The 26964-nt window shown below is 39.6% G+C and overlaps 1 protein-coding gene across 1 annotated transcript; it reads right to left on the reverse strand.

The window, feature by feature from the left end:
• Nucleotides 1–2481: 2481 nt before the first annotated feature.
• HDAC2 (histone deacetylase 2) lies at nucleotides 2482–26964 on the reverse strand. Its single transcript, XM_035109114.3, has 14 exons — nucleotides 26762–26964; nucleotides 17428–17540; nucleotides 16721–16838; nucleotides 15444–15518; nucleotides 13854–13992; nucleotides 13030–13171; nucleotides 10109–10201; nucleotides 9917–10025; nucleotides 9046–9186; nucleotides 6830–6938; nucleotides 5344–5474; nucleotides 4078–4233; nucleotides 3083–3140; nucleotides 2482–2854 (listed from the first exon to the last, which is right to left on the reverse strand). Exons 1-14 carry the CDS (start codon nucleotides 26811–26813, stop codon nucleotides 2824–2826), a joined length of 1467 nt encoding a protein of 488 aa, XP_034965005.1. The 5' UTR covers nucleotides 26814–26964; the 3' UTR covers nucleotides 2482–2823.

The raw sequence follows: 26964 nt of genomic DNA on the forward strand, positions 1-26964 counted from the left end.
GCAGCCTCCCATACTGTTCAGAGGATACTCGAAAGCAATTCTTCCAAAGGCAGGTAAGAGAAAATCAGAAAAAAATGCCCTCTCCACTTTTCTGTGAGTAGGAAGATTCCATGAACTCTGTTCACAATATTCAAACTAAATGTCTCTCAAAAGCTTTCTCATTTTGTTGCTAGAGACTGTGTTACCCCAGTCCTGTAAGCAAAATCAGACACTTCGTAAAGAGTTTCTGCTCAAATGATCCTATTTTTTTGATCTAAAGTGCAGTTACTCTGTTTGATTCAAGGCTGCATTCCATAACTCCCCCTACCCCACCCAATCATTATTGTTCCATCAACGAAGCTTCATTTCAAAACCTTGCTATTTTTCAGACTCTAGATCATACGATGAGAGGCATCATCTCATCTTCTCTGCTCAGAGATACTGATAAAGCTTTTAATGCTCTAGTCTTTTAGCTAAGATCGCAATCTGAAGGTGTAGAAGCATTTTGATGCAGTAAGCATTTCAAAAAGGTGCTAAGTGGAAAATCGTTACACAGGCTACTAAGCATTTGTGTGTATGTGTGCTCACTCAACCACATGCTTACTCTACAGTCCATCAACCTTTCAGTGTGGCAGCACTTACACCAGGCATAGGCAAACTCAGCCCTCCAGATGTTTTGGGACTACAACTCCCATCATCCCTGACCACTGGTCCTGTTAGCTAGGGATGATGGGAGTTGTATTCCCAAAATATCTGGAGGGCCGCGTTTGCCTATGCCTGACTTACACTATGGGACTCTCTGCCCATTGACATTAGGCAAACACCATTACGGTTTTCAGAGCCTGCTGATGGTATACAAATTCTATTATATAAAGCACTCTCAGTGCTACAGACACTTTGCAGTCTTTAGAATCAGTTCCCCAATCAAAATGTTTTATTGCTAACATTCAAATCAGAATGCTAGTCTTTAAACTGTAATCACCAAGCAGAAGCTGAAAAATTTGTGCTGATGTTGTTGTAGGTCAGTGTTGAGTGCACTCTCATTTCATTCGTGCCTTTAAAGAAATGAAACTTTTGAGAAGTGTATTGTCAATGAGGAAGAAGGGAACTTCATGGGCAGGTTGTACTAAAGACAGACTCAATCTTAATCTTGAACGTTCCAAAATAGAAACCTGTCCCATATATGAAAAACATAGAATCCGATTATAAAACATGTCCTATCAGCATTACACCCTTTAAACACTATTTTTATTCTTAAATCAGTTTGCAGCGACCTGGGAAGTAAGAAAGGCCAAAAACTACATACAACTTACAAATGTTAGTAGTGTAATCCAAATTTTATAGGAAGATTGTTTAAAATGACACAAGCAGCCTTACAGGGCATAATATTTTTGTGTCAAGCTTGCTTCCTACGTATTAATGTTTACTTCTCTGGTTGAGTTCTCAACTGTTACCACCCTAAGATGCATTTGGATGGTGGGGCAGGGGTGCAGAAAAGAGGAAGTTGCAAGAGGCCTGATGGGTAGATGGTTTGACACACAACCCTGTAGTTCTTCATTCACTAAAAGCCTGTACAACCTGAGCTACAAAGCCAAACATAACCTGCCAGCCAGAGTCAACAGAGCTCGCTTTGCTGTCGGTTTTGAACTGCAAGAACAGGGTTCTCAAGCACTTGACTATTATATATTGATAGACAGGGCAGTCTCAAGCACGTGGGGCGCCCTGGCGCCGTGGTGCGGACATTGCTCCGGCGCCCCCTCCCCGCTCCTTGCCGCGGCTGGTGGGCGGGCACAGCTCGCAGCACGGTTTCCATGTGGCGGCGCCCCCAGACTACCCCTAGAGCCGGGGTAGAGCCCTGTTGTTAGAGGGAGTGATATATTGGTAGTGGTATGTTTTTCTACTTGGCAGGTCACATTATTTGATATTCTGTATCACTGATAGTACTGAATATAGCGTTTTCTTTCAAAATATCAAAAATTGTTAGTGATAACTATGCTGCTTCCCCCTTAAGATTCTCTTAGGTTACTATACCTTTTCTTACTTAATACTTGAACATAACTCTGTAGCTTAATTAGTGTGCTTTAATTCCAAACATGATTTCCACAAGTAATCTCCTAGTAGTTATCCATGCAAAGTAATCTCTCAACACGTTCCCTGTTTGTCCCAATAAAGTTATACAAAAAGCATTCTTTGTGAACTATCCAATGTAAAGGCAAAGGTACCCCTGACCATTAGGTCCAGTCACGGATGACTCTGGGGCTGCGGTGCTCATCTTGCTCTATAGGCCAAGGGAACCGGCATTTGTCCACAGACAGCTTCTGGGTGATGTGGCCAGCATGACTAAGCCGCCGACCTTCTGATTGGCAAGCCCAGTGGTTTAGACCACAGCGCCACCTGCATCCAATGTAGTTCAGTGCAATTTCAACCTTCATTATACTTCTTCATAATAGTCTTACCAGCATGACATTTATGTGTTTTCTAGGCAATGATGGACAAGACGGCTGAGTACATTTTTTTTTAATAAAGATATAATTACAAAAAGGGGTAAAATCAGTTCAGGAAAAGGCAAATTTTAATAGATCATTTAGACGTCTAACATAATAGCACATCCATTTTGAATACTATTACTTAAAGCCTGGCGGAAGGAACAAAATTTTGCATCATAATTAGAAAACTCACAATACAACTTGCCAAAAACAAAAACACAGTTGTTTGAAAATAAATACGCTCCATGCCAAATAGTACAAAATGAAAATCAAGAGTCTCTTCTCATATGAAAAGTTCCTTTTAACTTTTCCCCCCCAGTTTTGTATTGTGTCCTTTAATTGATGTGAGTCTCTACATTCAAGGATTGCTGAGCTGTTCTGACTTTGTGCTGTTCAGAGGAGGGAAAAAGTCAACTGTTAACATGGGTCACAATTTAATGCCATTCTCTACTCGTTTAAAAACAGTAAGGGTTGCATTGCTCACGTTATAAATTCTTTAACAGCTATTGGCACTGATTTATTGTCATCCATAATGGATAACAGATGCATAAGTAACATTTCAAAGTTAATGACTGTTCTGAAACAGGCACATTATAGGATGGCCACAGTTTACTTACCCTTTGGTATCTGCTTTTTCACCACTGCTATCCTTGGATTTATCTTCCTCTTTAATGTCTAAAAATAATTAAAAGCGGCAGGTTTATATAAATAAATTTCAAATCACAACTATTGACTTAGCTGTTAACAAATTACAATGAAAATGAACACTGATATGAATATATGTTTGAATGTAATTTGTTTTGTTTATTTGGAAAAATTGAATAAAAATTATTTTATAAAAAAGGAAAGAAAAATAAAATGAACACTGATAGAAGAATTTGAATGAAGATACACCTTTGCCAGTGCCGATTTCTTCTTTCAAAACAGGTGTGTGGAATCTTTGGCCCGCCACATGCTGCTGAACTACAACTACTGGCCATGCTGGCTGAGGCTGATGGGAGTTGTAGTTTAGCAACACCTGGAAGTTAAAAGCTTTTAAACAAAGAATGAATATTTTAAAAGGGGTAAACTAGAGATATTCTCAGAAAGATAAACATTCCAACCAACAGCCTAATCCAGAAATGCACAACTTAGATTCAAACTAAAGGAAAACCAACAGTTATGGATCATGGCATGTGAGCTGCTTGATGCCCCAACTGTTTTTGCAGAATGATGAATACAGTGGTACCTTGGTTCCCAAACGGCTTAGTTGTTGAACAAACCAGCTCCCAAATGCCGCAAACCTGGAAGTAAGTATTCTGGTTTGCAAACGTTTTTTGGAAGCCAAATGTCCGATGCGGCTTCCGATTGAGTGCAGGAAGCTCCACGCCTTGGTTTCCGAACCATTCTGGGAGTTGAACGAACTCCCAGAATAAGTTCGAGAACCAAGGTACCACTGTATAACAAATATTGGTAGTTTACCACCATAAATTAACTAGGTCTGACCTAATCTCAACAATATTTAGTAGGAAGCAAATCCCATTACTTTCATAACTTGCTTTCAGAAGATTATGGCTTAGGAATATAGCCAACAAGGAAAGTAAGAAAGAAAAATACTGATTTAGACTTTTACCTGCTTTTTTATCTTCTGTTTCTTTTTTGTCTTCTTCTAGTCGGGCTTTCTTTGCTCCTTTCTTATGATCTGCAACATTTCTGCGTCCACCTTCCCCTTCATCTTCAGAATCAGAAAATTCTTCATCACAGGCTATTCGCTTATCTGACGCACGAACTACAAGTAAACGAACAGGATTAGAAAACAGATTCCTCCAAGATCACCTTCTTGTGTGTTCCATTTCTCTCACCATGGGAAGGCAAAAAATAAATAAAAGTTATTTCGTGACAACAACTCTTCCCTGCAATTTGCATCAGTAAAGGAAGTCTTGCTGCATGTCGTGTTTAGAATGACATTCTACACTACAGTGAGTGGGTGGGAACTGAACTCATAATGGAGTTGCAGTTTCAACAGCGTATTGGTGATAAGTGCAATGTGTACTCTAGCTCTTATTCAGGCCTGAGGCAAAATTTGCTGCTGATTAGCCAAAAGATGCAGTAGAAATAGCATGTAGTACCGACATGAAATTTCAACATATAAGCAGCATCAGTCCTCATTCACAGGCAAACAGGTTATAAAGTCCAAAGCAGAAGTTACTATTGCAAAATAGCACCTGCAGTGTCTACCTGACTCAGTTATTCCCTACCTGGAAACTAAGGAAAAACCAGAATTTCTAGGCCAATTCAAATGCTCAGACATGTCTTGTGATTTTATTGAACAGGTCCAATATGTAAGGCCTGTGTATCTAATTTGTGCCCTTAAACAGGCATTTGCTGAAGGAGAAGGGGAGGCAGTTTCCCCCTCCATCCTGCAGCCCCCAGTGCCCACTTCCCAAATCTGTTCTAAAGAGCCCCCAATGCTCCAGAATCATTTTTAGTAGGACTGGGGACTATAGGGGAAATAGGCAAAAATCACATTCTCTGCCTTATGCTAGCAGAAACCTCTGCTGAAGCAACAGTACTAGGAGAACCAATTTGAAAAGCTTGGTGTAAAATCTAAGAACTATGCCAAAATTGGCACAGAAAATTGTGTAAGTTCATATGATTTCAAGATTGGCTTTAAAAATTAAGCAGCTTCCCCTTGGTGGCCAGTTGTGTTTATTTCCCAGGCTTTTTGCCATCATGTTCTGATACATAATTGCTGTCTTCCTCACAAAGCACTAAAGCCAATTTGTTTCTGGATGGTCATTTTAGATGTCCATCTGACTTATTGGGGCACTTCTGTTCCACCTTCTTTAGTACTACTTCTTCAGCAATCCACCCAGTATTAATGTTAGCCCATTCTTACTAGAAATACGTTTGTCTGGATCTTCGCCATCTTCATCACCACTGTCTTCATGAACAGCATCTTCAGGAATAGCCTGCATCTGTACACCTGGGGCATGGGGCAACATGCGCAAGTTCTCAAACAAACGCTGTCTGCAAGGCAAGTAATCCAGGGAAAAGTTGTTATGAGACTACTTTCTTCTCAAAAGGTTGGGAGTTTCTTAGTTCTCTTCCTCACAAAAATACCCAGCTGCCTAGTAATGGTAGTTACATAGCAAGAGGACTAGGGGCAATTATATTGAAAAAGGCAAGCCATGGGGTCCAAAGGAAATACATGCATCAGACAGAACATCTATGGTTAGAGGTGCACACATTACAAACTTTCAGAACATACGGCTGGCATTCAAGCTCAATGCAAACATGACGGGTGACGCTGTGGGTTAAACCAGAGAGCCTAGGGCTTGCCGATCAGAAGGTCAGCGGTTCGAATCCCCGCAATGGGGTGAGCTCCCGTTGCTTGGTCCCTGCTCCTGCCAACCTAGCAGTTCGAAAGCACGTCAAAGTGCAAGTAGATAAATAGCAGATAAATACCTTCCTACAGCAGGAAGGTAAACAGCATTTCCATGTGCTGCTCTGGTTTGCCAGAAGCGGCTTTGTCATGCTGGCCACATGACGCCGGCTCCCTCGGCCAATAATGCGAGATGAGCGCCGCAACCCCAGAGTCGGTCACGACTGGACCTAATGGTCAGGGGTCCCTTTACCTAGTGATAATTTGATCATGTTTCATGCGTTTCTGCTGACAAAAAGAGCTTACCGAGACGTAATAGCTCTTTTGCAAAAATAAAAAAAATGATTTTAACAATGTGTACCAAATTTTGAAAGATAAAAAGTTTTTTCTTTCCCAAACATTAAGCACTGAGAGCTGTAGCCATCTAAGCCATGCTCGGAGTAGATCTAATGAAATCAAACTAAGTCTACTAATATTAATGGTCTAATCTGAGTATGACTTAGTTGAATACAATCCTGAAACATTAAAATACAGGTTTGGGCTTATCCAACCTTGTCCCTCCAGCAACAGAAGATAATTTGATCAAGGAAAGGCTTCCATCAGAAGAATAAGGTTTGGGCATTTTTTTCTGCTTTTTCCCTGCCCCAGAAATCTGCTCCAGAAGGTTGGTCAACTTTTAGAACATGGGAGGTGGCACAGGAGTCCGCAGGGAGGAGGGAGAACTGGTGAAAAGTGCTTCTCCCCCTTCCATTGACAGAAGCATTCACTGATCAGAGAGCCTTTCTTCAACAGAGGGACACTAACTGAATACAGTCTTTTACTTACTAGTCTCACCTGCTGGCTTTTAAAGCAGTAATTCTGCTATCTTAAGCACCCAGGACCTTTTAACCCCTCCCTTCCCCTGCTTCATATTGAGCATAAAAAAGAAAATGGATCCTTACCTACTGCAAAGATTTAGATCGTTATATTATTTATGTGTCTTTATGGCATTAATACTCACTTAATCTTCTCCATATATTCTGGGGTGTTCTGGTTTGTCATATTTGAAGGGCTAATATGCAGCTTGAAATCTGGTCCAAAATACTCAAAGTAGTCATTGTATGGCAATTCTGTTAAAACAAAATCAAGTAATAATAGCTTCTTAAAACAGCCTTCTTGCTCTTCAAATTATAGTGATCAGATATGATAGTATGCACTTTTTTATGTCTGAAAGCATAGTTTTTGTTTTCTTCTACTAATGCTGAAAAAAAGAACAAATTCAACCTGATAGACAAAAGAAATGCAATGCAGCATATTTAATAGACATTCAAAATTATTTTCCGATCCAGAATAAATACATTAGGAAGAATCTGAATTCTAAGCAAGAAAGAATATTTTTTCAAGATTAAATGTGCTACAGTTATCTTTTATAGTAGAAATCTAGACGTTCCACCATGGTATAAAAATGAAGCCTCCTTTGTTTCTGTGATTGTAAGTTGCTTTGAACTGTTTTAAATAATGTGTGCTGGTTTTTGGAACCCACCTGGGATCTTAGGGTGATAGGTGGGTAATTAACAACAACAACAACTTCTTACTGGAATATTTCACACACCATGAATTATGTTGAAGATGTAGAAAATCTGATGTTTATTAATGTAAAGTTTAAATGATTGTATGGTTTGAATGCAACAGAGGAAACAAGCTCAACTTTAGTCATGAAACCAGGCATTGCTTCCTCAAAGCAGACAACAATCAGTAAGCCATAAATACCGTGTTTCTCATATTATAAGACACGTCTTATATTTATTTTTTCCTCAAAAAAACACACTATGGCTTATTTTCAAGGGATGTCTTATTTTTTTCCTCCTCCTCCTGCCGCGGCCAGCATTGCTGCTGCTCCTATCACTATGTCTTATTTTCGGGGTATGGCTTATATTCCTTGAATGCTTAAAAATCCTGCTATGGCTTATTTTATGGGGATGCCTTAAAATATGAGAAACAGGGTAAATCTTGGTTGTGGTTTGTTTGGAGAGAAACCAACATGAGTCCAGCGAGGCTCTGACTTGCTTCTTCCCTTGCACAGCACAATCAGGAGCTGGGAGGAGCAAACCTCTTGTGCATTTTAAACCATAGCTTATTTAAACAATAGTTTAAAATAAAATATACTATGTTGAAAATAACACTGTGTTTAAATAAAACACACCAAATACAGTTAATCATTTATACAATCTATAAAATGTCCATGCTATGCATCTCATTAATGCTTTCTAAAACATCTGTGTTCACCCATCTAGGTAAACCATTTGAAGCTACCAAGAGTCTGGCTAATGAGCCAGAAACCACATGAGTTAAGACAGATGTCCCGCTTCTTAATGATTCAACCATTAGCAAAATCCCCTGTAGATCAAATAATGGTTATGGTGTAAGTATTTTCTGTCAGTCTCCAATCCTCTGTAGCAGGTTGGTATAGGCTCTATGGCAAGATACATTGTACTGCAATACAAATATTTGCAGTTACAGAATACTAACGGTTCAATTTAAGCACTTTTAAATCCACTGATTTCAGTGAGAAAGATTTAGCATGTGCTTAGAACCACTAAAATCAAGGGGATTTTGCTTGGACTATGCTCTGATTGTGTCACATATTCTTTCTTTGTACTCATTACTTTGCTTTAACACCCCACATTAAATCAGCAAGTGACACCACATTTTACAAAATTTCTATTTTCTGCCTAGTTATTCATCAGCATTTCCAGGCTGTATATTTCAAAGAAAAAACAATTTGACATTATCTGGTAAATAATGGTTGTCTTATTCAGGACTTCGGGTACCAATCTAGACCTGAATGACATGGCAGCTACAAAGGGTATCATTTGCATATCCTATGAATTCAAACACAATGCGAAAGGCAATCACCCTGGCCACTGAAATGGGGGATCTGATGACTAAGGCAAGCTAAAGTTTAAGTCACATGTTATTCTTCATATGGAGACAACTTATACCCTAGTGTCACCTGTGATACTCCTTAGAACAGTGGCTCCTAAACCCATTCTCCCAATGAACCACTTCATGAGGGACTTTGTGGACAACTTAATGATTTTTCTGCCTGTTGTAACAATTGTAATACACTGCGCTACGCAATTTATGACTTTTCATGTATTTTTACAGACATGCTCTAGACCACTTGAATGAAGCTCATGCACCACAGCTTGGGAAGCCCTGCCTCCGAGTATTTACCATTAGGGATTTCACAATCTAAGGCAACAGCAGTCTCATAGGTCCAACATCGAGCAACGTTCCGTATGGTATATCCACCTCCTCCAAGCATCAGAAGAGGCAAGTTGAAAGTCTTCACGACTTCTACACATTTTGCATGTCCTTAAAAAACAAACAAACCATAAAGACATACAGTTATACTAATTTCAAGATTACACAATTAAGATCTGTATATAGAAACATCAGCTCTAGAAAAACAAACTTAAACACAACTGAAAGATGCAAGAACTAAAAAAACGGAATAGGATAAGGTATCCTATCAATTTTGGAATCCAATCTTCTGTTTTGCATTCATGGCATTGAGTTACACAAGTGTTTTTTGTTTTTGTTTTGCAAGGGTCATAAAGGCAAACAGATGCACACTCAGTTTATTAATTGTTGCAATCTATTCATAAATTGAATGCATTTAATACATTACTGATGTAATTATAGTAAAATATTGGCCATATTGTATCTCACACATTATGCCATATTTAATAGCTTATTCACATAAACATCACTGAATTTCTACATGTGATGTCTGCCTACTAAGACCTAAACTTATTTCCTACATCACAAAAAAATGAAGCACTGCAAATAAAGACATCGACACGGAACATCTTTTTCTCATCTTCCTTTAGATGTACTATGGTCAAAAGGATGCATACTTGACAGTCACCAGTGTGTTTGTGTGTGGTCGGGGGGGGGGAGGAGTCCCAGCATTAGATACAGCCCAGAGAGATGGCTGCAAGAGAACTAATACTCAAAAAAACATTTCCACTAAATCTGCATTCAGTACTTATTTCCAAAACATATGTAATTGTGACTCTACAGGAATGTTTTGCTCTCTGACCTTTGACGGTAAGATTAAAACATCCCAGCCTATCACCAGACAGTGAATCTGCCCCACACTGCAACACCACAGCACTAGGTTGGTACATCTCCATGACTTTGGAAATAATCTGTAAAGAAGCAGAAATCATGGTAAACCTATTATGCACCCTCACAAAAGCATCTCTAAAAAATGTATCTAGAATATACTCACTGGCTTAAATATCTGACCATATGACTCATCATCTATTCCATCTCTCATTGGAAAGTTGACAGCATAGTATTTGCCTTTTCCAGCACCTATGTCCTATAACAAAACATGAAAACAAGAAAAAAACAAAAAATCACAAACTCATATCAAAAGGCAAAACACATTGTTTACCACTGGACCACTTGTGGCCAAGAGTGTTTGAAAGTAGTTTAGATGCTACCATATGAAAAATATTGAGTATGAAATGACTACCAATACTGCATATATAAGAAGTGTGCCAGATATTTATTATTTAAATGTATCTCATCCTTTCTCCCAAAGCAGCCCAGGGAAGCAAACAATACTTCAAATCAAATCTTCAGATAAAGCATTAAATCTTCAGATAAAACATTTGATCAGTGCAGTAGAAGAAATCAGTGCACAAGGAAGTATGTCCAAAAAACCAGAAGGATGACATGTGAAAAATACGGAAGAATCAGACCCCCAAGTATAATTTGGATTTTATGACTTTACTGAATCTCACCAGAGTATGGTTTTAGAATCATTGCAGGGGTTTAAATAGGGTATCACCAAGAGTGGGGATGGCATAAAACAGAAACATATGGGTACATTGGCTTTAAAAGACAACCAGTTACCTGGGGATGGGAAGGAATGTCATGGGTCTGCTGTGTCAGATCCGTAAAATCACATGCTATTATATCTACAAGAAATGTGCCACAATTCCCTAAGTGAAACACATGAAGTTTATTCCTTTTTGTACCAGCTTCAACATTCATGATTTACAAATGGAATACAAGACCTTTGACGTCTGCTTAGTACATCAGTAGTTTGAATATATTCTTCATATTTACTAATAAGAAGTTACAATGTTGTTCTAGAGAGGAACCACAATTATTGTACCTTAAGGAATATTTTGTAACAGAAGCTTTCATGGTCCACTTCAGGTGCATCAAATTTTATATAGTTTGACTACAAGAATTGTGCTAGTACAGGGCAACAGTCTTCTTTGTTTTTTAAGGTACAAAGTATACTGCAGCAGTTCCTTCAGTACAAGCTTTATATATCTAAACAGTAGCAGATTTTTAAAGTGACACAATGAAAATGTTTCTTATAGAAACAACCTCTTTCCAGCAGAGTCAAATCTTCAAGTGAGGAGCTCTAATTTGTTACGGAGTCACTTTTTATCACCATGTTTCCTTCCTTACTATTTCACAACAAGAAGCAAAACTGTGCAATGCATCCAGGCTCAGGGCTGCAATACCTCAAGGACCGCCTTTTTCCATATGAACCTACGTGACCCTGAAATCATCACCTGAGGACCTTCTTTGTGTGCCTTCTTGCCATGAGGCTGGCAACATGAGGCAGGCCTTTACATTACTGCAGTGGCTCCCCCCATTTGTGGAATGCTCTCCCTGGGGAAGGTTGGTTGGCACTATCATTATACACCTTTAGGTGCCAGGTGAAAACGCTCCTCTTCAACCAGGCCTTAGGCTGATTAACATCTTCTATACCCCTTTTAAATATGTTTATTATTTGTTTGTGGTTGCTGCTTTTTGTTCTTGTTTTATTATGTATTTTGTGTTTTTATATTGTATTTTTATGTTGTGAACCACCCTGAGATCTTTGGATGAAGGGCAGTATGCAAATTTAATAAAAAACAAAAAACAAAATGCTATTAAGAGAATCTCATACAATGGTTTTATCTAGATACAGCTGAATAAAAACGCAGTGCTCTTAGCATACATTGTAACATACAGAAAAGGCACGTAAGCAACTTAAGCTTACTATATTGTATTATACAGTACATTTTTATAGTTATTGTATTATATATTGGATGATAGACAGGACCCCCACCATGCTCCAAGTAAGCAAAATAAAAAAGTCTCAGAAAATATGGGAATCAAAGAAATATATTCCTGTTCAGCTGAGGTATTAATGTCAAAATTAACTGAATTTGCTTTCTCGACAGATTATTAAAGATATCAGGAGACTAGGTTTAATAAAAAATTAAGCTTTCATGCATTTGACAGGTGAAAAGCCTAGTTTAAGGTCAGTGCTTCTGCTCTTTAGAGGCCTGCATTTAGCATGAAGCAACAGTACCATCTTGTGGTCAATCAGGTTGAGATATAAAAGTTGTCTCCAAGCTAGCACATTTAATTTCTATTGAAAAAAGAAAGAAATACCACAGCTAGCAACAACATAAATCATTCCCATGGATTATATTATGCATAGGAATTTTTAATGAACAACTTTGTGTGCTCATGCAAATGCAAGCATCTCTACTATAGTAATGTTCTAGATAAGCTTCAACTATGATTACTGGTGATTTTTTAATGGCATTTTAGTAACTATTAGCAAGATGGGCAGTTTTTTTCAGCTATTTTGACGTTTTGTATGATACCTATCTTACTCATCATCGATATGCTTGAAAGTATTTTTGCCCACTTCCAAAATGGTTTATAGATCAAAATAAAATGGCGCAGGCTTACAATCTAAAAAGCACAAAAAGGAAAAAGAGATGGGAGAGGGAGGAAGAAACTCAGATCTACTCTTTAAGATATAGATTAGCAAAATGGACATCAGATATAATATGACAAGAAAAAAGTCACCCTAGTTACCAAAATTGCCATTCATTCCAATGTTGCAGTACTATGCCACTCAAGGGCAACACACATTGTTTACATAATAGCCCAATGAGCATAGGAAAAAATACTGTAATTAAGATGAAAAAATACACCATGTATAGAATCGGACTCATCAAGTTAAGAGTTAGCCTTTTTCACCCTGATCAATTCTAAGTGTCCTTCTTCAGAAGGAAGGATAAAAACTAATTAAATTAAAATTGTTAACTTGATAACCAGGCTTAAATATAACATTTGGAAGATGCTACTTTAATCAAATGGTAACCTCATATCTGAACTTACTCTCAAATCGCCTGTGCCAGGGAAATATTCACCATATTTATGGAATGATACTGTCATTACACGATCTGTTGTGTAAAATGCTTCTTCAACGCCATCACCATGATGGATATCAATATCAATGTACAATACTCTTTGGTGGTATCTGGAGGGAGAGGGGAGGGAGAGAGAGAGAGACTTTACTTGAGCAGTACCAATGAAACTCATTACTTATCTTTCAAAAAGTTTATCTGGTGCCAGATTTATCCCCAGACTATAAATCAGATATATAAAGCAGCAAGACTACTGTTCTCCCTTTTCCAATATAATGCTTAAAACTATGTGTATCATAATGACACAATATCAAGAACCAGGAAGGTCACTGTGTATAGCCGTACTGACACCTCATTAATAAACATAAAATTATCTGCAAATTACACTTGTTTAACTCCTAGAGATGGACCAAATTAGGGCACCTTTGCTACACCAGTCTACAGCTCATGCAGCAACAATGCCCCCCCCCCCGAAACCCCCAAAGCCTGAATCCCCTCACTTTTTGCCCTGGGCAAGGCTTCAGATGGAACAATAACTCTGCTGCTTTATTTGGTCCTGATCCAGCCAGAGTCTGGATTGATCAGGAAGTTAATTAGAACAAAAAGGGTTTTGTGAATTACATCATGCGTGCATGCACAAACAAACACATATATAAACATAATATAATTTAAAACTACCAAAGAACAATGATCGCTAGTCCTCTGGTCAATATAAAAAGATTAAGCCAATACATAGCCTATATTTTTAACATTTCTAGAAGACAAGTTGTGTATATAGCACCAACATGAACTTACTTTAGTAATTCCAGAATGGCAAGCACAATATCATTGACATAGCAGAAACCCGATGCCTCTGACTTCTTAGCATGATGAAGTCCTCCAGCCCAATTAACAGCCATGTCTGTTTGTTGTCTGTTTAATTTTACTGCTCCAGCTAAAGAACCATTGTAGAGAAAAATGCAGGTAAGGAATGAAAAAGGTAGACAGTATGTCTTGCCAAAAAAGCAACAAAGAGAGAGAAAGAGAGAGAGAGCTTCAATGTAAGACCCCGTGGTGCAGCCTGGATTTTAATTGTTTATTTTTAGGCACTTCTACAGTTGGATATGGGACGCGGGTGGCGCTGTGGGTTAAACCACAGAGCCTAGGGCTTGCCAATCAGAAGGTCAGTGGTTCGAATCCCCACGATGGGGTGAGCTCCCATTGCTCGGTCCCTGCTTCTGCCAACCTAGTCGTTCGAAAGCATGTCAAAGTGCAAGTAGATAAATAGGTACCGCTCTGGCGGGAAGGTAAAGGCCGTTTCCGTGCGCTGCTCTGGTTTGCCAGAAGTGGCTTAGTCATGCTGGCCAGATGACCCAGAAGCTGTACTTTGGCTCCCTTGGCCAGTAAAGCAAGATGAGCGCCGCAACCCCAGAGTCATCCGCGACCGAACCTAACGGTCAGGGGTCCCTTTACCTTTACCTTTACAGTTGGATATACCAACTCATGCAGCAGAATGAACTACAGTGGTTCCTCGGTTTAAGTACACAATTGGCGAACTTTCCCATTGAAAGTAATGGAAAGTGGATTAATCCATTCTAGATGGGTCCGCAGAGTACTTAACTTGAAGCGTACTTCACCTGAAGGGAATTTTCCCATTGAAAGTAATGGAAAGTGGATTAATCCGTTCCAGACGGGTCCGCGGAGTACTCAACCTGAAGCGTACTTAACCCGAGGTACTTAAACTGAGGTATGACTGTATTAATTTGTAATGGGAGGTGCTGAAAGATAAGAGGCCCAACTAGTCCAACATTCTGTTCTCACATTGACTAACCAGATGTCTAGGGCATGGATAGACAAACTAAGGCTCGGGGGCCGGATCCTGCCCAATTGCCTTCTAAATCCAGCCTGCGGACAGTCCAGAAACCAGTGTGTTTTTACATGAGTAGAATGTGTCCTTTTATTTAAAAATGCATCTCTGGGTTATTTGTGGGGCATAAGAATTCGTTCATTCCCCCCCCCTCCAAAATATAGTCCGGCCCCCCACAAGGTCTGAGGGACAGTGGACCGGCCCCCTGCTGAAAAAGTTTCCTGGCACCTGGTCTAGGGGAAGCAGAGTAGCAGGACATGAGGGTATTAAACTTCTCAGATTCATGATCCCCAGCTACTGGCATTCAGAGGCATACAGACTCTGATACTGGAGGTAGCACATATCCATCATGCCTAGTAGCTACTGATAGCAACATTTTGTTTTAATTAAACATTTCACTTTATATTTCTATTAAATTCTTTCTCCCTCATTGATTTCCACAAGAGCTATAATAGTTGTCTCATGGGTAATGTTTGGGGAAAAACTGGTACAGCCTTTTAAAAATTAACAACTCCAGGGAAACATTAGGATATACTTACCCACAGAGCCTCCTGTTGACAGCTGACAGAACTCAAACAGCCCATCAAACACAGGACAGTCTTCCCCCACGTTAACTATACAAGACAAGTTTTATTTATCCTTAAATGTATTATTACTTAAGTGTGTACATAATCTTTCTTTTTTTAAAAAAAAAAAGTATAGCATGATGGTCAATTGACTAAACACTGTCTAATGTTCCATGAAAAAAGAACACCTCTGCATTGGTAGCATTATCTCAAATGTGGCCACACCATAGGTTTCAATACTTTTTTACAAAACTGATTTCACTGTTTGTTAATCATTCAACCTGCTGATGTTGAATGTGTGTGTGTGTGTGTATTGTTCTTTAAAAAATAATAATGCTAAATGTCTATTACTTGACCAGTGATATGGATCAAATAATTTTTGATCCGTTAAATGCCCAACACTATCTTTAAAATGAAAACCAAAACCTTAGAACAGAGGTACCGTATTTTTCAAAACTTAACCTAACCATTACCACAGATGTGAAACTTGGTACACACATTTTTTGTCAGTTAAGTATATTTAAATATGCTTTTATGGATTCAGAGCAGTTTGTAGCTGAGTGTATGCTGAAATTTACAGCGTCACTATATGTCAAATTATGGCTTATGAAGTTTTACCAATTAACGTACTATAGGTTGTTTAAACTGAGCAAATAGTTATCCAACTAGTAAAATGTAATTCTCTTGCAAGTTATGCTGTCATTCAGAATTCGTAATGGAAATCAATGTTCAGAAATCAAAGAAAGTACAAATTAATTGAAAAGATAAATATTACAGCTTTTTTCATGCTATCTAATGTTCTAAATTTTGGGATGAAAAATTACACAAGTTTAATTTAATACATGTGGCACACCTGTTACTATGGTCCAATTCAGATATATAGCTTTGAAACTAGAGAATGAAATTAGAAGCTGATTTCCACCTCTGGTGTAAAAGCTAACTATGGTTAGCAGTAACTATCCCCTAAGAAGAAAAGGGAGACGTGTACAACTCCTAGGGAAAGAATCATGTGCAATATGACTCAGTTATCAAACTATGATTTGGTAACTGGGCAGCATTGCATCTGAACAAGCCTGAATGTTATAACCACTATAGCCAACAACTAACAATTCAAAATGATTAAACATCATATAGACAGGGTTCTGCACATTACAGTAAAATCTAATATAATACTTTCCATCTTAACAGATCAAGTTCCCAAAACAAGGTGGGAAACTGAGGGAAGCCAGTTAGTTTAGCATTAGACTTACATCTTTGCATTTGTTTGCTATATTCAGACATATTGTCAGGTCTAATTGAGCGAAGAAATTTTATGTACTCATCACTGTGGTATTTCGTCATTTCTTCTGCTGTAGCTTTGTGAGGCCGCTGGAAAAGAAACAGATTGAATTTGATCTGAGACAGAATAAAAAGCAGTAGTATTTCAAGTACTTTACTTCAAACAGATTTGATCAGGCATGTATTAAGTTGAAACTTGCTGAAATATTTTAAAATATTTCAGCTTTGGCTCAACAACACATTATAAACAGAAAACACTTTGTTGTATATATTTTACTGTAACCATATCACGTTTTCCATCCAGTAGATATTTGAACACCAAATGCTTGTGAATTTTGTTTCCTTATGTGGCATTTTCACAGGTACTTATAGGTTTCATAGAATCATAGAATTGTAGCGACCCTGAGGATCATTTAGTCCAACCCCCTGCAATGCAGGAATATACAGCTCTCCCGTATGGGGATTAAACCTGCAACATTGGCATTATCAGCACCACACTCTAACCATCTGACCCAGGCTCAGTTTGCGTTCTTCTTTGGAAAAAAAAAGTTACATCAGAATCAGCCAGAGGATTTTCCACAACAAATAAAGTGTTGAAGTGAACTCATAATCTTAGGAAAATATAGTCTCTTCACTGCTCATCAACTTTCAAGTGACAAAACTGTAAATGTATACTCACATAAATTTCCATTTTTCTGTACAAGCCATAATTTAGCAACAAGTTGTGTGTCATGCGAATCCTGTGAGGCTTCATTGGGTGCCCCTGTCCATAATAATAGTTCCCAATATCACCTAAAAGAAAGCAAATGAGTCATGCTTGAAAATGTAATGATCACTTTTTCTGGCTTTACTTAACTAAGATCTCTCTCTAGAACAGGGATTCCCAATACAATCACTAGTCATAATGGCAGGCTGCTTTCCTGCTTTGGTGAGCATTCCTTCAGTAAGACCGTGCCCTCCCTTTGCATCTCGGAGGATGTAGGGAAGAACCATAGTCGTACCTTTTTTTGTGGTTCCGGAGCCCCGGCCACTAGCCGAAAAGGACGCAGGGCAAAGCTCTGCGTCTGCACATGCACGCGGAGCGGTTTGCGCTTCTGCGCATGTGCGAGCAGCAAACCTGGAAGTAACCCATTCCGGTACTTCCGGGTTTGCCGTGGTCATTCACCAGGATGGACGCTAGACAAGGTGGACATTCATGGAGGCAGTACTGCAGTTGGAGATGATAACAAATGACAGTTTCTTAATGCAATCTATAGCTAAACAGGTGCTCTTAGACACGTTTGACATTTCCAGGCAAGACTCTCACATTCTTGCAATGGTCTCCTTCCCCTAATAGCACAAGGGAAACTGATAAGTGATTATGTCTGATTTGCATATACAGGGAATGGATGGATATTAGACAGGTATTATTACTTGTCTTGGCAAACTGTTCATTATTATTTCACATTTAAGGCAACTGTGCTTAAGAGAAATAAGAAATAAAACTAGAAGTGCATTTCTGCAATTCACCAATAATCCATTTTGCATTTCATTTCCTCGTTGCCTGAGGAAAGCAGCTAGGTGGGGAAAAACTGCAGAAGAGAAGCAATAGGCACAGAAAGGATGAAGTACAGTATACCCTTTAACCCACCACTACCTCTGCACCTTAGTACTGTATGCCTTTTGTTTTTAAATAATAGCTGTCAGAGTTAAAGTTATACCATCTTCTCCATTTAGATAGGTCCTTCGTCTTTTAAATCAAATCACCTGAGTTGAATGCAGATAGCTTCAGACTACAACTTTACAATGAAATCACCTACTTTTAGAGGTATTAACAAGCCAAAATGTAGCAACTGTCCTACTAAATCTGTCTCCTAGGTAAGTGAGGTTAGAATGTCAGTCTAACACAGTATTACCTACAATCAGTGTGGGAAAATAATACAAAAGGGGAACATCAAAAGATTCAACACATCATTACAACCACTACAAAAAAGATTTTGCATAAATTGAAGTTTTGCTGCATGCAGAAATTGTACTAATATAAGGATTTCTGGTCACATACAATTAATTTAAAATCAACAAACAACTAAAGTCTTTTCTCCTTTTTTTATAAGCTCTGCCTGGTTCACCAGCCACAAACATTTCGGGACAGGGATAACCTGGTCATTGTAGTCCATGAGTTGGTAACCTCAAGGCTTGATTACAGTGATACCTTGGTTTGAGAACAGCTTAGTTTATGAACAACTTGGATTAAGAATGCTGCAAACCCGGAAGTAGGTGTTTTGGTTTGTGAACTTTGCCTTGGAAGCAGAACATGATCCGCTTCCTGTTGAGTCTGTTCCATTTGTAAATTGAGTCCCCCACTGTTATGGGAAAGCACACCTTGGTTTAAGAACACTTTGGTTTCTGAACGGACTTCCGGAACGGATTACATTTGTAAACCAAGGCACCACTGTACGGTAATATACTCTATATGAGACGGCTCTTGGGTCTCGTTCAAAAGCTCCAGTTGGTGCTGAATGCAACAGCCAGACTGGAGGCATCTGGCCGAGAATATGTGACATCAAAGCTGTTATTTAGCTGGAACTCAGTTCCAGCACCTCTTAGGTGGGCGCCATTGCCATCATAAGAGAATGGGGGAGTTGTTCATGATGAGTTCTGGCACTATGTGACATTATTATTAAAGCAGCTGCATTGGTTACCCATCTACTACTGAGCCAGGTTCATGATCCTTGTACAAAGCGCTTAATGTACAAAGGGCTTGTACAAAACAACTTAGTGCAGGATACCTCAGGGATTGCCTGAACCCTTACATGCTAGAGCTGGGCGATATATTAATATATAGCCCAAAACTACTTTGAAGTTCACATCGTGGTAATTGTTTCATAATATTTGAGCTGGCAATATATTGCAAATAACAATGTATGGGCTAGGCGATATCTGGTTTTCAACATTGCAATAACTCACCAGTTAAACACTGCAATGCTATCAGCAGCTAAACTTCACAATATCACCAGCTAAACATTGCAATGTTATCACCAGATAAATATTGCAATCTACCACAATGTCTGAAATAAGGATGGAATGATTGCAGAGGTAAACAGGGCAATGTCCTGGCAACTGCTACTACTTAGGGGTCTAAAACATAAATGACAATAATATTAATCATCAGTCAGTTTCATCAGCAGGCAAGCCAAAATGCATCCCAACAGATCTTTTGGTTTGGGGCTTGGCTACCAAATGGTGGCATTCAAGACAATCCAAAATACAGCCACAGTCTACTGCCGCCATGACAAGGCTTTGCAGACCACCATTACTGCCGCCGCCATGACAAGGCCTTTATCACTGCTTTTGCCACTGCCACAAGGCCACCACATGTTCTCACAGGCTGTTGTTGCTTCTGCCCACTGCTGCGGTAAGGCTTCACAGGCTGCTGCTGATTCTGCTGCCGCCTCTGCTGCCTAGTAGGCCTGCTGGCAGTCCCAGATTATTTGTATTCACTATGACTCATCACCAAACTTTGGATTGCCCCGAATATAAGCCCAAAACCAAAAGTCTCATTTGGATGCATTTTGGTTTGCCTGCTGCTGAAAGTGACAATGAGGCGATTGATAATATCATCATTTATCAGTTTTAGACCATTAAGTAGTAGCAGTTGCCAGGACATTGTCCTGTTTGCCTCTGTAGTTCCTTCCTTATTTCAGATACCGTGATATATCGTGATATTGAAAACCAGTTATCACCCAGCCCTGTTACATGCTAGCTTGATCACTGAGAATTCAGGGGTAGGTAACCTAAGGCCCATGGGCCGGATGCGGCTCAATCGCCTTCTCAATCCGGCCCGCAGACAGTCCGGGAATCAGCGTGTTTTTACATGAGTAGAATGTGTCCTTTTATTTAAAATGCATCTCTGGGTTATTTGTGGGGCCTGCCTGGTGTTTTTACATGAGCAGAATGTATGCTTTTATTTAAAATGCATCTCTCAGTTATTTGTGGGGCATAGGAATTCATTCATTCCCCCCCCCAATATAGTCCGGCCCACCACATGCTCTGAGGGACGGTGGACGGTCCCACGGCTGAAAAATGTTGCTGACCCCGGACTGAGATCATCTGCAGGAATGTGGTTGGTTGTTCTTCAAGTTGGCAAGGCTCATTTGATTAGCACTCAAATAAATGGCTCTGAAGAAAGAGAGTTTGCTATTTGCCCACTATCATCTACAGGAAGACCGACAAAAGACTTGCCACATGTCTGGGTCCACACACCCCCTTTAAAGCAATGAGTCACAGTATCCTTACTTTCTAGAGCAGTATAGAGCAATGGATTCTGGGCACTCTTCCACCAGGAGACAAGAACTCTTTTGCCCAAGATAGTGGCAAAAAAGCAACTCTCCTTTCTGCAGCACTCTACTTCTTGCAGACCAGGGAGAAATTAAGCATCCCCATCCAATTTATTTGAAGAGAGCTTTTGAGTCGCCAACTCAAGTGCACCTGTACAGTGCTGTCCTAAGCACACTGCAGATGAGGACCTTGTGGCATTGCTATCAGCAGAGCTATAAACACACAGACAAAAAGAAAACAGAATAATCACTTAGAAAATAGAGGAGGAAATATACTGAGCTAAGTAATGTTATACCTGGAAAAATGATGCCTACACTTATATTTGGACTTCCGTTTAACAAGATTAGTGACAAATACAACAATTAAACACATTATTTAATGTATGAAAATCAGGATGCATTCTCCATGTATTCTTGCAAAGTACTGGACATACAACAAGATTTTAACACTATCTTTCGCCTATAAAAACAAAATCTCAGTTCACAAACAGCTCTCCCTACTAAGGACTATTTTATCCTCTGTTGAAAACTAAACAAAGAAGAGTGAGCAACAAAGAAGGCTGCTGCAACCACCATTCTGCCTTTCTTGGCAGCATTTTAGAAATTTATACTAGGCTGAAAAGCTTCTGTCTCTGCAAAGCAGATTAACTGCACTACAGTCAAACTTTGAAATGCACAGCTATCTACCCCAAAACTGTCCATTCAGAGTGTGCAAAGTACTGAGTATATCCTTTCTTCACCCAGCTCCCACTGAGCATAACTATCAGATTCCCCAATTCTTTCCATTCTCTCAGTGAAAAGAATCACTTAATTGGTGGTTATATATTTAATATGATCTAAGCATATTTGCTGAAGAATCATTTCCCAAGTAGATGCGTTTAAGACTGAAATCCTATTCTAATTATTATAGCTAGCATATTGATGGCAAGACAGAATCTCAAACTATGGTAGGATGTACTCTCACAACCCACATTCTGAGCATGTTCATACTCCTGTCTCAGGGAAATGTGAAAGTATGAGGATTTGTGATAGTATTAGTATTTTTTATTTCTGTATGTGAAATCTTTAGTGTATTTTTGAATAAAAACAGTTTAGAAATTTCTGTTGATATGAAGTGTAAAATAAATTAAAATAAATAATAAACATAAAATATGAAACAATTTTATTAACAATTAAAATTAATTTAATAACTGCAGAGGTAGCAAGGTACTGAAACCCAGCAACTGGGGCTTGGGGGCTGAAAGGGAAAAACTACTGCTCTCATTCACTACTTCTGGGTTTCCTGGAAGCATCTGCTGAAAAATTGTACCCCAGGATGCTACAATATGTAGCTTTTTAAACTGACCCTGCAGTGTTCATTTTAAAATGAACTTAATAAGAACTTTAAAACGAGCTTATGAAGATGCAATAATTAAATTAAAAGGCTGAAAGCAAGACAGAAAGCATGTTTTAATTATCTGTGCCCAAGAAATATTTTAAATGGCTGTTTGAAGTTTTTACCTTTTTTATTTTTAATCCTCCATCCCTCTAGTGAAAGTGCTGGCTACAAAAGTAAAGCTAACATATGATGCAATGAGAGAGGAATGAAGTGAATGCATTCTGATAAGAAGCCAGGGAACTCATGCATAAAGCAAAGACTGTAAAATTTTGAGGAATGAGAATTATTAATAAGACCAAGAACACTCAGTATGGCAAAAATACGGTTAGATACCCCATTTACTGTTGGCATCGTGCAGCAACTGCTGTATGTGCAACTGGAAGAGCTCAGAGCTGGGATGCATAAATTGGTGGATGAAAATGGACCAGAGAAAAATAAGGCTAAAGGCGGCACATAACCTTTGGGAAAAAATATTGATGGAGGACTACCAGAACAGGAGAGTGGAATGGTAAAACTGAACCAGTAGATGGTGAAATGGAGAGGACCTCCAAATAGGTGCCTGGAGGAGTAAAACTGTCCAATGGTGGAATTATGAAGTTGAAGAGTGGAATGCAACCATGGAGAGAAATATTCTGGGCTGGCAGATATAGAGGTGAGAAAGGATTCTGTATACAATTTTGAGTGAATTAATAGAGGAAAACTATCAAGCCTCTTGTAACACTTCTGGAAAAAGAATGGAAGAAGTGATTGTGAAAAGAATCTCCTTGTTCTAAATCAGGATGGAAAATCACAGCCGACAGGAAATGAGATTGGAATATATGGAACTGGGTGTGAATTAATAAATAACTATGTGGAAATAACTATGGACTGCTGTTTTGATGTATGACTACAGTGAATAGACTCCTGTGTAAATGAAGACGAATAATTTATTGTTTTTCAACACTGGAGGCAAAGTTGTTTTGCTGGACTTGAGGATGACTATTGTTGAAATTTATTGATATTAATAACTGGAGAAGCTTTCTTAGACTTCTTGTGTGGAAGGAAAAATAAATGAACTTGAGAATCCTAGATTTGAAGACTGGGAAAATATCACCTAGCAGAAGGAGGAACAGCTGGATATCATCTTGGAGTAAATATTTTGCATAATATTTATATGCATAACTGTCAGAGAATTGGAAGCCCTTTTTATTTCTTCATTTTTTATTATTTTTTATTTTAGTTTTTCTTTCCTATATATTTTTGCTTTGCTCTTGCTTATAGGTGATGGGTGGTTGGTGAAAGACCCTGTGTTAGAGGCAGAAAATGGAAGATCTCCCAGGGTGGGAAAAGAAAGGGAAACTCTCAGGAGGGTCCACCTTTCTGTGTGAGACAAGGGTTAATATCTACCCTTGAGAGAGGACTTTGCATGATGATGATGGTTTTCTCTCTCTTTTGTTTTCATTTAGATTAGTCTGTTTTTATTGTATTGTATTATAAAAAAACTTTTATAAAATTTTATGGAAATAATGAGCCATAATAATTTCATGAGATCACCCTAATGAATCCCAGCAAACATATTTCTGCACAAGAATGAATCTATTTGTGAGGTAGTAATCTTTTCTGTGTACTTGATTTCATCTTAAAATAACTGCAGCCAGTTTAAAACTTGCCTGCTGATGTGTAACCAATAATTGCCCCCAATGTATAATGAATGGTGTTTCCCCCTTCCTCAATGTTGAGCTATCCAGATTTTTTTTAGTCATGAACAAACTACAGATTAATTCAACCTCCGACTGAAACCCACTTAATTCAGATGACACCACCACCACCACCAGAGCCAGTGGGATCAACATCTCTAGGAGGTCCCTAACATTTTTGAATTGAGGAAAACTGTGTATCTCTGCAAGTGTATATTGTCTACCTTACTAGAGCCACAGTGCCAACAAATAAAGGATGTGTTTGAAAAAACATTTCTGGAGTCTCCAGTGCAAGATGTAATCTAGCAAACATTTTAAAGGTAATTTTGTATTAAACTGATGTGAAAATGCACCTAAATGATGAGTGAGCAGGAAAAATCCCACTATCACTACTTCTTTAAACAACACCCATAGGCAAACATTCTACCAGAAATAGGTAACATTCACAACTTTCAAGTCTTTATCACCATACAAGTTAATTACCGGTAATCTAGAACAATCCTTAGTTCCAATGCAAAAAAGTCAAGATTTCACACATGCTAGACAAAAGATTTGTTGCTTTAAAAAATCAAACATATTCAAGTTTTGAGAATCAATATACGTACTTTAGGGAAAAATTACAAGGGACATTAGTTTTTTGGAGAATGGTATACAGTTATACCTCAGGATACGTCCGCTTCAGGTTACGGTTACAGACGTGCTGAACCCGGAAGGAACGGGTTACTTCTGGGTTTGGCGCATCCGTGACCTGCGTGTATGCACAGAAGCACTAAATCACACTTTGCGCATGTGCAGAAGCGCCACATTGAGTCACGCATGTGTGCAGATGTGGCACTTCATGTTGTGGCCTTTTCATGTTGCGAACAGGCCGCTGGAACGGATCCCGTTCGCAACATGAAGTACCACTGTAAGTACAACCACCTCTTGGTTTCTCTCTCTCTCTCTCTCTCTCACACACACACACACACACACAATAGGCTGGATGCTTCAATTTCTTGTATTATTTTCAATAGATGCATGTTCTGCTGTCTATTTGTGGATAGCCTAGTGAAGCAGAAATAAAGTTCCCCTACAATGTCCTTACATCTGCAGTTTGTAAGTCTAAGACCAAATAAACTGAGAATAAAACTTAACAGCTGAAACATGCAACCTATTTTTTTTGCTAAAGAAGTGGTTGAGAAATAAAGTCTTGCTTTAAATTAGTGGTTGCTTTTACTTAAGTGCCCAGGAAGATGCACTCTGTTCAAAACATTTACATGTTGCATTTGAAGTTTAATAAAGTGGTACCAGTTTTTGAACATCTTGGAAGTTGAACGTTTCGGTTTACGAACGCCGAAAACCTGGAAGTAAATGCTTATTTTTGAATGGACCTTAGAAGTCGAATGGCTTCCGCTGAGCCCCCCCCCCCACTATCTCTATTAAATTTGCAGACCGCCCTTTGTGCCTCGGTTTTTGAACATTTCTTGAACAGCCTTCGAAAACCGAGGTACCACTGCAAATGTTTGCCTTATACCCATGGGCCGTCCCGCACCCACATTGTGCTTCTTGATGGCTGTAGTACAGTAATTCATTTCTACCAAATTTAACATAGAAGAGTAGAATCTTCACTTTTCTACATATTCTCCACTCCACTACATAATTTTAAATTTTTACCATTCTTTTGGCTACCTAATTTAGTATAACAGTGTTCAAAACAATAAGCCTATTAAATAATCCAGAATATAAACCCCTAACTACAATTAAAATAACCATTTCCTGTATTAGTGATGGGGTTCCAATGGATGGTGGGGACAACCTGTATTCACCAGGGTGAGGTGCGCAAGAAAGATGCTCTATGCAGCCATGAGGATGCGAAAGGCAGGCCATTCATCCAGATCAGGCATCCCCAAACATCGGCCCTCCAGATGTTTTGGACTACAATTCCCATCATCCCTGACCATTGGTTCTCTTAGCTAGGGATCATGGGAGTTGTAGGCCAAAACATCTGGAGGGCCGCAGTTTAGGGATGCCTGATGCAGATCCTTCCAGTGGGGCTCAGTGAAGAGCTTTCAGCTTTGGTCAGAGCGTGCCAGTCTCGCACCTTTCAGGGATTCAACGTTGAGACTTTAAGATTCTCAACCCAGACCTTAAGATTCTCAGTTACTCGCGCGCGCAAGTCCCCACTCTCAAAATGGGAACCCTTCCCAGGAGGTTTGTTGCTAGGCCGAGCCGGGCGCACAGCCCTCACCCCCTTTTGCAAAGCGTTCCTTAGTAGAAGCGCGCGGATTTCGAAGAAGGCGAAAAGGTACATCCGATACAAAAATTAAAGGGGGGTAGATGCTGTTTAAGAAACCAGGGGCTCAGCACCTTCCTTCCAACCCAGATGCAGCCCCTGCAGACACAATGGGTAAAAGCAAGAGAGGAGGAGGGGAGGGAGAGGGCGGAGGGCTGGAGAGGCGGCGCGTGCGCCGGAACGAGAAGGGGCTGCCGAGGGGGCCGGGGCGCCCGAGGACGGAGCCAACGAACATTCCCAACGGCGGAATAAGCGCGCCCTGGAGGGGAAGGCGCGCGGAGACGAACAGCTGCTCTTGCTCCCACGCGCACACGCACCCCAACCGACACACAAAACACAACAAAAACCGGCGCCGTGCCCCGCCCCCTCACCGTCATAGTAGTAACAGACTTTCTTCTTGCCGCCTCCCTGGCTGTACGCCATGAGACTGGTCTGAGGGGAAACCCGGGGCCGGGCGAGACTAGGCTTGAAGGGGCCGGGATTTACGTCGGCGGTGTCGGTGGCGGTGGCGGCGGCGGCGGCGGCAGCAGCAGCAGCAGGGACGCCGGAGCCGGGGACAGCCTCAGGAAGACCC

The sequence above is a fragment of the Zootoca vivipara genome, chromosome 3 (genome assembly GCF_965207765.1).
Source record: "Zootoca vivipara chromosome 3, rZooViv2.hap1.1, whole genome shotgun sequence".
In the NCBI taxonomy this organism is placed as follows: Eukaryota; Metazoa; Chordata; class Lepidosauria; order Squamata; family Lacertidae; genus Zootoca; species Zootoca vivipara.

Bases quoted from the DNA above. Each gene is read 5' to 3' on its own strand.
- HDAC2 (XM_035109114.3), bottom strand. From the start codon at position 26,813: ATGGCGTACAGCCAGGGAGGCGGCAAGAAGAAAGTCTGTTACTACTAT. The intron at 16,839-17,427 runs GTGAGTATACAT...TTTCTTTTCCAG, and splicing joins ACAGAAAAATGGAAATTTAT to CGGCCTCACAAAGCTACAGC. The intron at 3,141-4,077 runs GTAAAAGTCTAA...AATTATTTTTAG, and splicing joins AACAGAAGATAAAAAAGCAG to ACATTAAAGAGGAAGATAAA.